At 33.0% G+C, this 14,133-nt stretch overlaps 1 protein-coding gene across 1 annotated transcript; it reads left to right on the top strand.

Moving 5' to 3' along the window:
• On the top strand, nucleotides 1–13,899 carry LOC114195196 (DNA gyrase subunit B, chloroplastic/mitochondrial-like). Its single transcript, XM_028085587.2, has 21 exons — nucleotides 1–255; nucleotides 367–511; nucleotides 703–783; nucleotides 880–993; nucleotides 1,440–1,496; nucleotides 2,468–2,569; nucleotides 2,821–2,971; nucleotides 3,062–3,138; nucleotides 5,008–5,118; nucleotides 6,143–6,213; nucleotides 6,448–6,589; nucleotides 6,977–7,075; nucleotides 7,231–7,359; nucleotides 7,467–7,581; nucleotides 10,641–10,708; nucleotides 10,826–10,939; nucleotides 11,537–11,653; nucleotides 11,775–11,828; nucleotides 11,911–12,016; nucleotides 12,627–12,757; nucleotides 13,412–13,899. Exons 1-21 carry the CDS (start codon nucleotides 134–136, stop codon nucleotides 13,478–13,480), a joined length of 2,175 nt encoding a protein of 724 aa, XP_027941388.1. The 5' UTR covers nucleotides 1–133; the 3' UTR covers nucleotides 13,481–13,899.
• Nucleotides 13,900–14,133: the final 234 nt, after the last annotated feature.

Here is a 14,133-nt window from a genome sequence, read left to right as displayed (position 1 = left end):
TGTGGAGGGAAAGTATTAAGAATTGAGTTTACTCTAAAATATGTTTGTAGGGTTTAGAGAAAGAAGATAGCGTGAGTGAACTCAAGGTATATAGCATAGGAATGAAAGCGAAGAATTTGGGAATGTGAATGTGATGGCGCAAGTTCTTCTCTATCGTCCTCCTCTGCTTCGCTTCATGGCTTCTCGCTTCTTCATCCACTCTTCCTTCCATACGCGTTTTTCTTCTCTCCCTCCTTCTACTCTCACCAAAACCAGGTATGTATAACTTCACTTTCTGCTTGCCCCTTTTAAAAAGGTTTCCAAATTTTGATAATGAAGCCTGAAGGGTTTATCTGTTTGTCCTTATTCGTTTCGTGGTTTTCCCAGGACGAGTTTTCATCTGAGGAAATTTTTGGTTCCCTGCTCGGTTTCAATAGCGGCTACTCCAAGGGCGTTTATGTCTTCTGTCCCTACCACTGAAGCTTTTCAGAAAAGTGAAAGTTCCACCGCTTATGGTTCTGATCAAATTCAGGTTTTGACGGGTCAATTTGATTGTGCTAAATATTATGAGTGCTGTGGGAATTAGTTTATGTGTGCAGTTTTATACCATGTCGTGGGTTTTTCTTGTTAGTTTGGGCATTAGTATTTGGTTTAGTTAATTGTTTTGTTAAATATGGTTTGGAAGTGGCATGTGTTTGGTAAAGGGTTGTTTGGTACATGTAGGTGCTGGAAGGCTTGGACCCTGTGCGGAAAAGGCCCGGGATGTACATTGGAAGCACCGGCCCTCGAGGGCTGCACCATTTGGTATTTTCTTGTAGTTTCATTTTCTGCGGCTGCTTTGTTGCTATTTTGTTTTTGTCCCGCGGTTTCTCTGATTGAAGAGTTTGTGTGGTGTCTTAGGTGTATGAAATTTTGGACAATGCTGTTGATGAAGCTCAAGGTGGGTTTGCTTCCAGGATTGATGTTGTTTTGCTTGCAGATGGTTCTGTGAGCATCACTGACAATGGTCGTGGGGTATGCTTTCTTTTTTTTTTTAAATTTTCTCATGGTTGACTGTGCTTTATTTGTATGTATTTTGCTCTGACATTTTTAGTTGGTTCATTTTTGATAACCGACCTAATTAATGTTAATTTTAAGTTTAAACCTTTGCATTTTACATTAAAAATTTAGACGCCCGTCTGCCAAAAAAATCCTCAGTTGGGTATAGTATGGTACTATTTTTTTTTTAATGTAACCATTAACTATTTTCTAACTTTCTTAATTTTTTGGAGTTAAATATTATATATGATGAACTGCTTGACAGTGACAATGCTAGCAATGGCTATTTTTTGGAAATAAATATAATTTGCCTTCTATCAAGATTTTAAGCTGTTAAAATTCTTGTGCCCTTTTGATCAGTGTTTAATGCTATCTTTTACTTTATTTTGATTACATATACTAATTTATATCATGGAGTGCAGATTCCTACTGACTTGCATCCAGTTACAAATAAATCTGCCTTGGAGACAGTGTTGACGGTATTATTACACATACTTTGATAAGTCTTGTTAATTGCTTCGTTATATGCTTTAAACGTTTCTGAATATGTATGTTGTGGCTCTTTCTGTACCATGCAATTCAAATCCAACTGAGTTTATTTTGCTTTTTATCTTCTCAAAATTTTGTTTAGAATGGAGGGAGAGGCATGACTATTTGAGATTTAGCTGAGCTATTTTATCACAAAATTATGTTTTTAGTGTAAGGGAAAGCATGTCAGTTTGAAATTTAGTCAAGGTATGGAGTTCTAGAGTTGATTTCCCCATTCAGTGACTATTAGTTGTTTTTAATACTATTGCTAGATTCATTTTTTGTTATTCCACGTGTTCTTGTTTTAATTTGTTATAAATGAGGTAGTCAGGTTTTTTGTCATTTCTACACCCTGACATATGGAGCTTTTTCCACATCTTGAGTATCTGTTGACTTGACAAAGATGTGATGTGAACTGGGTGTTATGCCATCTATTAGCTTGTCATGTTAAATATGACAAGAGAATCATTTAACCATCAGCAAATACGACTGAGATTCTTTTTGTGTTATTCTGCAAATTTTATTGTCACTATTCAAGGATAGTAATTAACTGATTGGAGTCTTCCATATCTGGTTCTGTATTGTTGATGGTCCTTATCATCTTCTAGTAAAATATAAAGTTTGAGAAAGTGTTTCCTATTTTCATTTTTCTTCCTGTTTCCTGATGTGTATTCAGGAAAAAATGAAAATAGAGAATCATAAAAGGTTGTTTTCTTTTTCTCTATACAAACTTCTAAAAGCTAAAAACAAAGTGGAAAGAGGAAATGTTTTTTCAAACTAAACACCCCCTAAAATTTTCACTTTTGAAAAGGTTGGAACTTGGATCTTATGCTGTAACCCAAATTTTCCCCGCTTTTGGAGTACATATTGTATGTATTTGATGTTTTTGGATAACAGTTATTTACTCCTTTGAACTTTTTAGGTCTTGCACGCTGGTGGAAAATTTGGTGGTGCCAACAGTGGGTACTCTGTTTCAGGAGGTTTGCACGGTGTTGGTTTGTCTGTTGTTAATGCCTTGTCTGAGGTACATTTTTATCAATTTTGTCCTTTTTCTTTTTAGTTGAAACCTTTTCAAGGTTTATACAATGCATTGGATAAAAAAATGGTGATGGGTATAACTGTTGTTTTCTCTAATTTTACACATCCACACCTTATTCATCACATGATGTTAGCAAATAACACAATCGCTTTATATTATGTTTTTAGTCAGATGTTGTTAGTTATGCTTAGTCAACAATGTTATCTAAAAATCTTGTTTACTATCGAAATTCACAGTCACTAGAGATAACAGTTTGGCGTGATGGAATGGAATACACACAAAAATATTCTCGTGGAAAGCCAGTGACAATTCTAAAATGCCTCGTGCTTCCAGATGAAAGGAAAGATCATCGAGGGACACGCGTTAGATTTTGGCCTGACAAAGAAGGTTCATATTATATGATCATGCATTTTTTTCTAGTTTGTGATTTTTTCCCAGCAAATTTTACACATGATGTATTTTTATCTAAACATGCAGTTTTCACCACTGCTATTGAGTTTGATTATAACACAATAGCTGGACGGATTAGGGAGTTAGCTTTCCTCAACCCAAAGGTGAAGTTGTTGAGTTAGTATTATCCGTTTGTGATGTCATATACAACATTCGTTATTCTTGTTACATATGGTCATAAATGTTGATACTTCATCATGACAACTTATTTGTGTATATTGGTTACTTCATCAATGTGTTGATAAGTGCCTAAATTTCCTTTAACGACTACTTGTGAAAACACATGTGCTACCTTTACTTAAACTAAGATATAATTAAATTTAAAAAATAGTTAAATTTGAAAAAAAACAGTTAAATTTAAAAAAAAGTCACTTAAAGAGTAAAATTGGTATAATTGATTTAAAAAAAATATTATTTAAAGGGTAAAATAAGAAACATAATGTGGACACCAAAAGAGAGAATCTCTTTATATAATAGTATAGATGTATATAGAACATCTATGCTACATATAAAAATCAATGATGACCCTTCACTGAATAGCTTAAGTTTTTGGGAGTTAATAATATGGTATCAGAAGTCTCTATGACCAGGCGATTAATAAAAGTTGACATTAGGCATAACATGAAGTGGGTCGGTCCGTGCAATTTTTTATGCTTTAGGTCCAAGAGTTATTGTGTGAGGGAATGTTGCATATAAAAAAATATTTATGAGCCTTCACCTAATATTTTGAGCTTCCGGGACACTTGATGATTGATATTCTCGTTTTGGAATGGAGTGTAAGGATGAAAATTGGATACAAAAGGTATTAACTGCTAGAACGGTTGTTGGTCCATTGGTGGGACCACATATTTTCTGTTTAGTAAAGCAATGACATCATTTAGATCAACTGCACAGGAAGTGCTGGAATTTCTGAAGCTCAATTGAACACTGAATATGGCACAAGAATAGGAACATTGTCACCCCCTTAAAAGGGGATTAAAACATTTGCCTTTTGTATGTAAAAGGAAAGCAGTCAATTATGTAAATTGACTGAGAATTATAAGATGGCTACAGAGATTTTTTTTTTTAACTGATAATGTATGATGACAATATAATACCGAAGGTCCTCGTTGTCATGTAACCAATTTGAATGAGGTTATAAACGATGTTTTCAATACGAAAGTATCATTTGAGTTAATCTAAAAGACTTGGTTTGTATTATGTTCCATATTAATTTTTTTTTGCATCTTAGTATCTGTTATTTAGACTACATAAGCATTCGTTGCTTGATAATATTAAATTGGTATCTGGAGTTAAAGTCATACAAAAACTACCTTAATTATTAATAGTTTGATATACTTGGCATCAATGACTCTTATTGGTTTTCCAGAAATTTCAGTTTTTTTGTGTGTAACTTGCAGAATTTTTTACTTGATTCATGGGATTGGGTTTTAGATTTATTCTCCTTTTTAATTATCTTAAACACAATGAAGCTCTGTAGATATTTATGAGTTACATTTGTTTAAAATTAAAACTCTTTTGTTCTACCCCACAACTTGAATAAAAATTAATTTGAATAAAAGAATAGAAACATCATTTTGTATGTTACTGAGTTTGGACGGAGTTATGAAAAATTCTAGGTACTAGCACAACAATTATTTTGATAAACAAATCATATACTTGAAGTTTTTAAATTAATAAGATGAAGCCTAGCTTATCACTTCTAATCAAATTTCTTGTTCTACTTCTCTAAGATAATAGAGGGTCAAGCTCAATCTATTTGGTGTCAACAGAAATCTAATCCTTTATGTCCTTTTATATTTTCGTTGATGCTTGGCTATACTTTGAATATGTAAGTAATATTCATAGGTTTTCAGTGGGTTAAAGGAGAAAAGTGCATTTTCCATCATTGAGCCAGCTATAAATCAAAGTATTCTAGAGAGCATTTTTATATTTACCTTGTGTCTTATGATTGGTTTTCTTGACCTTTGCAGCTTACAATCACTCTTCAGAAAGAGGATAATGATCCAGATAAAGCTCAATATAACAAATATTTTTATGCTGGGGGGTTGGTCGAATATGTGCAATGGCTCAATGCAGATAAGGTCTAATACTTGTAATTTATGGTTAATGCCATTTGTTCTTTTATTGTTTTGTGCTGGTTTGTTTAGGTAGGATATCTTATCCTTCGTTCTACTTCAATTATAAATCAAGTCTCTGTTATACTTGTGTGCATCACATTTTATTATATGTTTCTATAAAATATCTATCATACTGCATATAATATTTACTGCACTACTCTTTTAAGTTCACATCTGTAAACACTTGCTCACATGGAATTTGGGAAAAAAAGAAGTTTGATACCATCTGGATTCAGATTTTTATAATAAATTGTGAAAGTTGTATTACTTGCTACAATTTTGGAGTAATGCTACTGACACAATCAGTTGAATCACCATTGAACTCACCCTGTACACCAGGGTCATTGCATCTCTGTTTTGTCAAGCGAAGTAATGACTCATGCAGGATGACCAATGCTCATGTCAGTTATGTGGGTCTATTAAGTTTTCTTTATGTGCTGAATGAGTATTTACATGTCTTGATGTCTGCTGGTCCTCGTGACAGAAGAAAAACGAAAAAGGCCAATTAGTTAGAGCTGGAAATAAAGCAAAGCTGTTACAGTTGTAGTTAAGTAAAGAATTGGTTGGGTAGTTGACTTGAATAGAAGCAAGAAAGAAAGTTGAAAGAGATTTCTTGGTTTTGGAGAACAGATCATTAGCTCAGCTGTGAAAGGTGGTGACCCTTGAAGGAGAACAGAGCATTTTGAAATCATTCTTTATTCTATTTCCATTTTGGTTTGTAACAATATTTCTCTTTGATTGAAGTATCTTTCTCGACAGTTGGATGTGCTTTCATTGCTTGTAATTAGTGTTTTTAATTGTTCCTTGTAAAGATGGCTTAGTGTTGCTACCTGATTTTATCAGTCTTGATTTTTTTTATTAAAAACATGTCTCATTGTTTCTATTTGTTCCTTTTAATGGAAGAACCAACATCTTATTATGCAATAGATTTGAGCTGATGTTTTCAGTAGTTGTAAAATGGTTACTGACTAGTGACCCTCCGTTTCAGAAAGCTCTTCATGACGTTCTGAGTTTTAGAAAAGAAACTGATGGCATCGCAGTTGATATAGCTTTTCAATGGTAAGCCCTACAACTCCAATTGACAGCAGAGTTCGCTAGATACATTTCATCTAGTATGTCATTTGGCAGTTGCCTGCATATGGATTAGGAGTTAATTTGTGAATTTAGGGTTTGCCTTTTATATCTAGTAAAAGTAGAAGCTCAAAATGAATGGAGATTTCTGTACAATATGGTTGACAACTATTTGTAATTCCTTTTTAGCATATTTGATTCCATTAATTTCTTCTTTACTAGGTGTGCAGATGCATACTCAGATACAATACTGGGATATGCTAATAGTATACGCACTATTGATGGTGGCACTCATATTGAGGCCATGAAGGCTTCTATAACAAGAACGCTGAATGGTCTAGGAAAGAAGTCAAAAGTTATTAAGGTATTGCTCAGCTGCTGTTTCTTTTCTTTTTTGCTTTCCCTCTTCAGCGATTTATGCATGGCTACTTTCTTTAAATATGAAAGTCCAGGTATAGAATTTGTAACTTTGATTTTCTCTCTATACCTACTGATACTTTAACTACATTGTTTTACCCTTAACTTAGGGTGCACTACAGTAATCAATCTCTCAAAGACAAAACAACTTCGCCTATTATATAATTTATGCTTAACAGAACTGAAACATCTGTACATGTTGACATGGTCTATTAAACATGGGAATTGTAAAATAGCATGCCTCCCTTTGTCTGACTTGATCATTTATTATTTTATGAGTAGTTCACAAAGTGGATTCTTTTCATTGTTAAATAGTGTTGTCTGTTCTTTGCAGGATAAGGATATTACTTTAAGTGGCGAGCATGTTAGAGAGGGTCTAACATGTGTTGTCTCAGTCAAGGTCCCAAACCCCGAGTTTGAAGGACAAACAAAGGTATTACCTATTTTTTATATTAGTTTGATGCAATGCTTACATTCTCTCCTTCAGGTCTACTGGAATATTGGAATTTTCAGAATCTTATATTCTTTTCTTGCATTACATGGTACTGCCTCAAGTTTTTTTCTTACTATTCTCTTTGACGTGAGAAGACAAGGTTAGGAAATCCAGAGGTACGAAAAGTGGTTGAACAATCTATTCATGACTATCTTACTGAGTATTTAGAATTGCATCCAGATGTGCTTGATTTAATACTTTCTAAAGCTCTTAATGCTTTTAAGGTAATCATTCTCTTTTTTGAGTTTACAGTTCTGTATTTTAAATCTATTGTTCCTGATAGGAGGTTAGGCTTAACCAAAAGCATCTTGTGAATTTATTGTCTAATTAGGCAGCTCTGGCAGCAAAAAGAGCGAGAGAATTGGTGAGACAAAAGAGTGTATTGAGATCTTCATCTCTTCCGGGAAAACTAGCTGATTGTTCATCTTCAAATCCTGAAGAATGTGGTATGATGGTTTTTAATTTTGTGAAACTTATTTTACTTAACATTTGAACCACAGTTTTGTGATGGACCTAGAGTTATTATTATTAATTTTGCATATCATAACTCTTAGATCGACATTTGTTCAGATCTCACATCAATTATGTATATTTCTAAAACTATATTATAAAACCTTGGAAAATCTATATCCCATGAGACAGGTTCAGAAGTTAAGTTAAACCCAACCCAAATTTCAGATGGTGTTGTTAAAGCCGGTTGTAAAAAATAGTCACCTAACTGTCCCATAATCTATTTGGTCCATAACTTTCCAAATAAATGTTAAATAGTAGTTTTGTTATTATGTCCTGAAAATCTATATTTCAGTATTTCTTTCGACTTTTGACTTGACTTTTAGTCTTGCCATCTAATTATATGTTTTAGGGATTTCAAAAGTATGGCCTTTCCAACTATCACTCAAATATATTTCATTTGTTAAGGCTGTAAGTTGATTCCCTTGGGCAATTGTATGCAGATTTGTCAAAACAATAACATGGTGTTTTGGTTATAAAGTTATGTGGCGGTTTTGGTCCCAATTTTAGAGTTAATGTTTTGTTTAGAGTCCTTTGGTAATGTTTTGAATGATTTGATTCATGTTTGGTCAAGAATTTATACTTTAAAACTAATTGTTTCTTACTAAGCATGACTATTTGCTCAAATGTTTACATCAGTATTGTTAGACTAGGAAACAGGGGAATGATGGACTGAAATTGTGTTTGAATACATGGTGGATGCGAGTTTATACAGACTTATTACATTAATTATACATAAACACATGATATTATTTTTCCATTAAATCAAAGATTATAGGTTAAATTACTTTTTTGGTCCTTATATTTGTCAAGTAATATTAATTTGGTTCTCAAGTTTTATTTTGTTTCAATTTGGTCCTCATTTTCTTAAAAATGATTCAATTTAGTCTTTACCGTTAGTTTGACCAGATGGTGTTAAAGTCAACGTCACGTGTCAATTTTTGTTTTTTTTTTTGAATTTTTGAATTTATTTTGAATTTTTTGAATTTTTTTATTTTTTACACTTGTCACTTCACAGTTGTGCCACGTGTCAAAATGATTCAATTTAGTTCTTATATTTGTTTTTAGTTTTAATTTAGTCTCAATTTTTTTAAAAATGAAGCAATATTGTCCCTCCTTAAATTGACACTCAATTTACTTTTTTATAAATTTTATAGTGATATTCTTACTAAAATTAACGTTTTTATTATATATTTCTATAAATATTTTAAATTAACTTTAAATTTTATACAAAACATTACACTTTGGTTTTGTTTTAAACTTGAAATTTAGTTCCTAAACTTATGTGTAACAAGTTATTTGATTTTTAATCTTTACTAAGTTTGTATAATATGATACACTTGATGTCTTTATATATGATGACAAAATTGTTAAAATTAAGTTTGGAGTTTAACTTTATTTAATAAAAATTTCAATTTTAGTAAGAATATCATCATAAGATTTATATAAAATTAAATTAAGTGTCAATTTAAGAGGGACAATATTGCTTCATTTTTACAAAAATTGGGACTAAATTGAAACTAAAAATAAATATTGGGACCAAATTGAATCATTTTGAGACAAAAAAAACTTGAAGACCAAACTGATAATAGAGGACCAAAAGAGTAATTTAACCAAAATTATATTCTCATAATCCTCTAGTATTACATATAATACCCATATGTGGATTGCCTACCATTGGTGAACTCACCGAATTGACATATGGCTCACCAACTTTCTTAGCACGCCTCCTGTCTTCATAAACGAGGCCACTCTTACTGTACTTTAGTATCTGAATTAATGCACCCTAATGTCCTAGAGGGAGTTCAAGGACTGTCTCACTACACATTCTAGAGACAATATCTAGATATTGACTGAGACAGTTAAACTTTGCAACCAAGTTCTCTTCTAGGAAAATATCAAAGCTTAACTAGGTCTATAGTTTGGAATTGGTATTACAGGTACTCTTTCATGTTAAGAATGGCAACAGGTCATTGGTGATGTTGATATGTCTAGTGAGGTCGTACAACCTGAGTCTTTGTTTGGGGAACATCTAGGTGCACAACAGGGTCATCTTGGGAAACATGTTTAAGTGGGACTTGATTAGGGATATTAGGAGGGACGAAGGAGGAGAGGAAGAACTCTCAAGGGGAGGGAAACAACGATAGGTTGATAACCTTTTTACTATCAATGATATCCTAGTTAGACACATTTGGTGGACTATGGTGAGAGTTTGTCAAGCGAAAGCCAAATTGTGAACAAAACACGTGGAGAGAAAGACACAAGGAGAAAGTGTATCAAATGGTGAACGAGGAGTCTAATCATTTGGGGCAGAGGATGACATGTGATTGATAAAGTAGTTCACTGAGAGGACAAAACCACCCTAGAAGTGTCCGGTAACATTGCCATGGAGAAGAGTTTGAGGGTTTCAGTGAGATGCTTGTTTTTGTGCTTATCGGCCTTGTTTTATTGAAGTTTGTGGGCATAGGATATTTGTTGAAGAATGCCTTTTAAAGCCGTGAATTATTGAAACCAATGAGATAAATATTCACATGCATCTTCGTTGTGAAGAGACTATAGGGATACTAGACTGTGTGTTTACTTCAAGATAAAACTTCTTAAGGAGGGAAAACAACCCTACCTTCTTTTCGTGAAAGATAACCATGTAGGATGCCAAAAAACATCAACAGAAGTGGCAAAATATTTAAAACTGAACTGGGTGGGTTGCTGTCAGAATGTTGTCGGAAAAGTCACTGGAGTTGTGGCTGCGGTTGAGAAACCTTGAAAAGTAAGACTTATTACATACATAATTAGAGGATATTCTCTCCTCTAAATCAAAGATTATATGCCTGTATACTGCTATTATTGCAGTAAATACAGAATATTGTATTCTGGTTTTCTACAAGTTTTTTATATGTAGAGCTGATTCATGTTAAATTAACTGATATAATTGTAAATCATTTTGATGAGCTGACAATGTGCTTTGAATTGAACGTTCTTTGTCATTATATTGCAGAAATCTTTATAGTTGAAGGTGATTCAGCTGGAGGAAGTGCTAAGCAAGGGCGTGACAGGCGCTTCCAGGTAAAATATACTTGTTTACTGACATGGTGCACTCTGTTAGATTGGACTTCATTGTGTATAAAAGAATTATTTGGAGTTATGTAAGTGCATCTATTTATCAGAGCATATATAATGCAGGCCATTCTCCCGCTGAGGGGTAAGATTCTGAATATTGAAAGGAGGGATGAAGCAGCAATGTACAAAAATGAAGAGATCCAAAATTTAATTCTCGGGCTTGGTCTTGGTGTGAAGGTTAAAATACTTCCTGTTTCATTAATTTGTTATTATTGAGCGAGTTAAAGCACACAAATAAACTGATAAAAAAACACAAATGACTAAAAATACATTGAAAGTTCTGAAAGACATGCCAAGGTGAAGTGTAAATAAATTATAGAATATTACTAAACTGAGATCTCTTCAATTGCTAAATTCTAAGTTTTTGTCAACTTGCATGAAGTTCAAATTTTAAAAAGTAAATCCAATCTTTAAATTGTTGAGATTTCCAAGTGGATGCCATCAAAAGAACCAAGTTAACAACAACTAATGTGATTTTCAATGTGAATTTAGATTAAAAAAATAGAAATGTAAAGGTGAGCAGAAAGAGAATATGGTAATTAAGAAGCCAACAAAAGCATTTAGTATTACTGTCATGTTTACAAAGGGAAAACAAAGTTATCCTGATTCCTGAATAGTTTGGGAAGTTAGAAAGTATCATTGAATTCCAAATTTGAATTGGAAAATCCAACTTTAATAGCTTGATAACCAAGTTAATCGTGTGCCAGTATTCTTTGCTCTTAGCTAGCAACTATTATCTCGTATTTACTTAATCATTATCTTTTGTCATTTCAGGGAGAGGATTTCAAAAAGGATGCACTCCGGTATCATAAGATTATTATTTTGACTGATGCTGACGTGGATGGTGCTCACATACGAACTTTGCTACTGACATTTTTCTTCAGATATCAGGTATCGTATATGGGAAATACTCGCAAAATCTACTCCTAATGGAAGATGAAAACCAAGCTAGCTCCTATAAGAATAGATCAAAATAAATGATAAAAATTGATGCAATGGTTCTATCTTGCAGAAAGCTTTGTTTGATGAAGGTTGTATTTATGTTGGTGTTCCACCATTGTACAAGGTTTGCCTAAAATTTTTACTTCATGGAATGTCTATCTGATGGAATCTTACTAACTTCGATCTATCTTTACTGAAATAACCAGGTTGTCCGGGGAAAACAAGTGCACTATTGCTATGATGAGGCTGACCTTAAAAAGCTTCAAAGATCATTCCCTCCTAATGCATCATACAACATGCAAAGGTTCAAAGGTATGCTTAAAAGTTATTTTAGTTGTACACTGCTTGCATTAGAATTATTTGTAGGCTTGTATTACAATTTTGACAAAATAATTTTTTCATACGACACTAGCTTATTGAATAGTGAGGGTCGTTATTGTTTGAGAACAGCTATTCATCGTGAAGTGGGTCAAGTGAATTTAATTACCAAGGGGAAAATATATCTGGCAAATATGGGTGGTCTAAAAATGAATTTGAAAATAATTGAAAGTGTCATCTTAAGCTACGTGCCTCCCACCTCAAATTTGTGAAACTTGAAAAATATTTGTGGAAACTAATATTTTCTTCATGTCATTACGTTGCAAACTCTGGCAATGATCATCTCTGCCATCAGTCGGTGTGTTATAGACCCGTGTAGTGAACAATATATTAGTTGAAGAGAGTTAGTTTTATGTTTAAGAGTCTATTGTGTTGAAAATGATTTGTTTTTTTATAGTTTATGACTTTTACCCGTTTATTCGGAGGTCATATGTCTCCCCAATGCTGATATTTTATTGTTTTGCTCTAGGGGCTAATAATTTACAATGTTTTCTTGATTTCTATGCGTAATAATACTATACTCTTGTATGTTCTATAAATGCAGGGTTGGGAGAGATGATGCCTTTACAACTATGGGAAACAACCATGGATCCAGAACGGAGGTTACTGAAGCAATTAAAAGTTGATGATGCAGCAGAAGCAAGTGTTGTTTTTTCCTCTCTTATGGGTACTCAGGTAATTTGACCATGCTACCTATTTTTGTGAATTTTTTTACCTGAGCATGTTTGTTTCTATATTATTTGTCTATATACATTGAACTTCAAGAAAACTAGGGGGAGCCGAATTTGACAAATAACTTAAGATTTCAAATTTTTAATACATGTTTTAGTTAAGAAAGGGGGAAATCATCCGTGCATTTCATATTTTAATCTATTTATGCATTAACCTCTGAAATTACCATAATTTTTGCATTAAAGAGGCTAGTTCCTTTATCCTTTGCAATGAAGAAGTCAAGGTGGAATTTCAGGCTACTGCGATGAAAGTTTATACAAACAAACCTGATATAAACTTGGAATGACTGATAACATAAACTTGGATTTTAGTTACACAAATTGGTGTTGATCGTTGACCTTTCTCTAATAAGCGCATTTGACTATCTTTTACCTGGGCAATAGTAACTAAGAGTTGCGTCTGTTTCATAACATGCTTATTTGTTCACTGTTATATAATCCATTTTTTTGTTATCTACTTTAAAATTGGCCTTATTTACGAATTGCATGCCTTTAGGTATAGTAAGTATTATGCAGTTTTTAATAAAAACATTTTTGTACACCATGGTCTGAGTAGCTATTCTTACATAATTACAATTTTAATTATAATTTCTATCAGGTGGATATTCGGAAGGAACTCATAAGAAATTCTGCAAGCATGATTGATCTTCATAAGCTAGACATTTGATGGCGCATCTAGGTATGGAGAAAGGAATGACTTCCATATTAGCCATACACTACAACAATATAAAGCATAATTTTTTCTGTATGCCCTGGAACGTGGAGAGGTCTGAAATGAAGAGGCTCCTGTTTTTTCATTGGTGCCATTTGGTGTTTTAAGAGCTGTTTCTTTGGTTACAAATTAAGCTGTCAGTTTTAGTTTCTGGGAAGTATTTGGGAGGCATGTTGGAGGCTCTAATTTTATTGTTAAAAATTTGTAAAGTGCATATATTTTTTCCCCACCTATATATGATTCCAAATTTTGTAATTGCATTTGTAATCAAATTCATGTACTTCAGATGTTACCCTTCACAAGTTGTCAGTGCTAAGCTCGTGTTTGATCCTGCGATTAATATTCAAAGTTCAATTGAAGTTTTTTCTGCTTAACATTTTGAACGATGAATTACTGAATGAAACATTTGCATGGAGAGGCATTAACATTGAGGAATGTGGCAATGCTATATGCACTGGTATACTGTTATCTATAGGTTCCATTTTGATAGCAATAGAGACTTTTTCGGTCTACACAATATGGTTAAGATCAATTTTTTGTAATATTGCTGTCAAAATCAGCGAATATTTTTTGTTTATAACATGGTGAAATAAATTATATATTAAATG

The sequence above is a fragment of the Vigna unguiculata genome, chromosome 1 (assembly GCF_037176805.1).
Source record: "Vigna unguiculata cultivar grain cowpea cultivar isolate G323 ecotype 2 chromosome 1, ASM3717680v1, whole genome shotgun sequence".
NCBI lineage: Eukaryota > Viridiplantae > Streptophyta > Magnoliopsida > Fabales > Fabaceae > Vigna > Vigna unguiculata.
The sequence above is the reverse complement of the archived record's forward strand: the minus strand, read 5'-3'. Positions and strand labels throughout refer to the sequence as shown.

Coding starts and splice junctions, on each gene's coding strand:
- LOC114195196 (XM_028085587.2), top strand. CDS start 134: ATGGCGCAAGTTCTTCTCTATCGTCCTCCTCTGCTTCGCTTCATGGCT. Junction 512..702: donor ATGGTTCTGATCAAATTCAG/GTTTTGACGGGT, acceptor TGGTACATGTAG/GTGCTGGAAGGCTTGGACCC. Junction 6,590..6,976: donor AGAAGTCAAAAGTTATTAAG/GTATTGCTCAGC, acceptor TGTTCTTTGCAG/GATAAGGATATTACTTTAAG.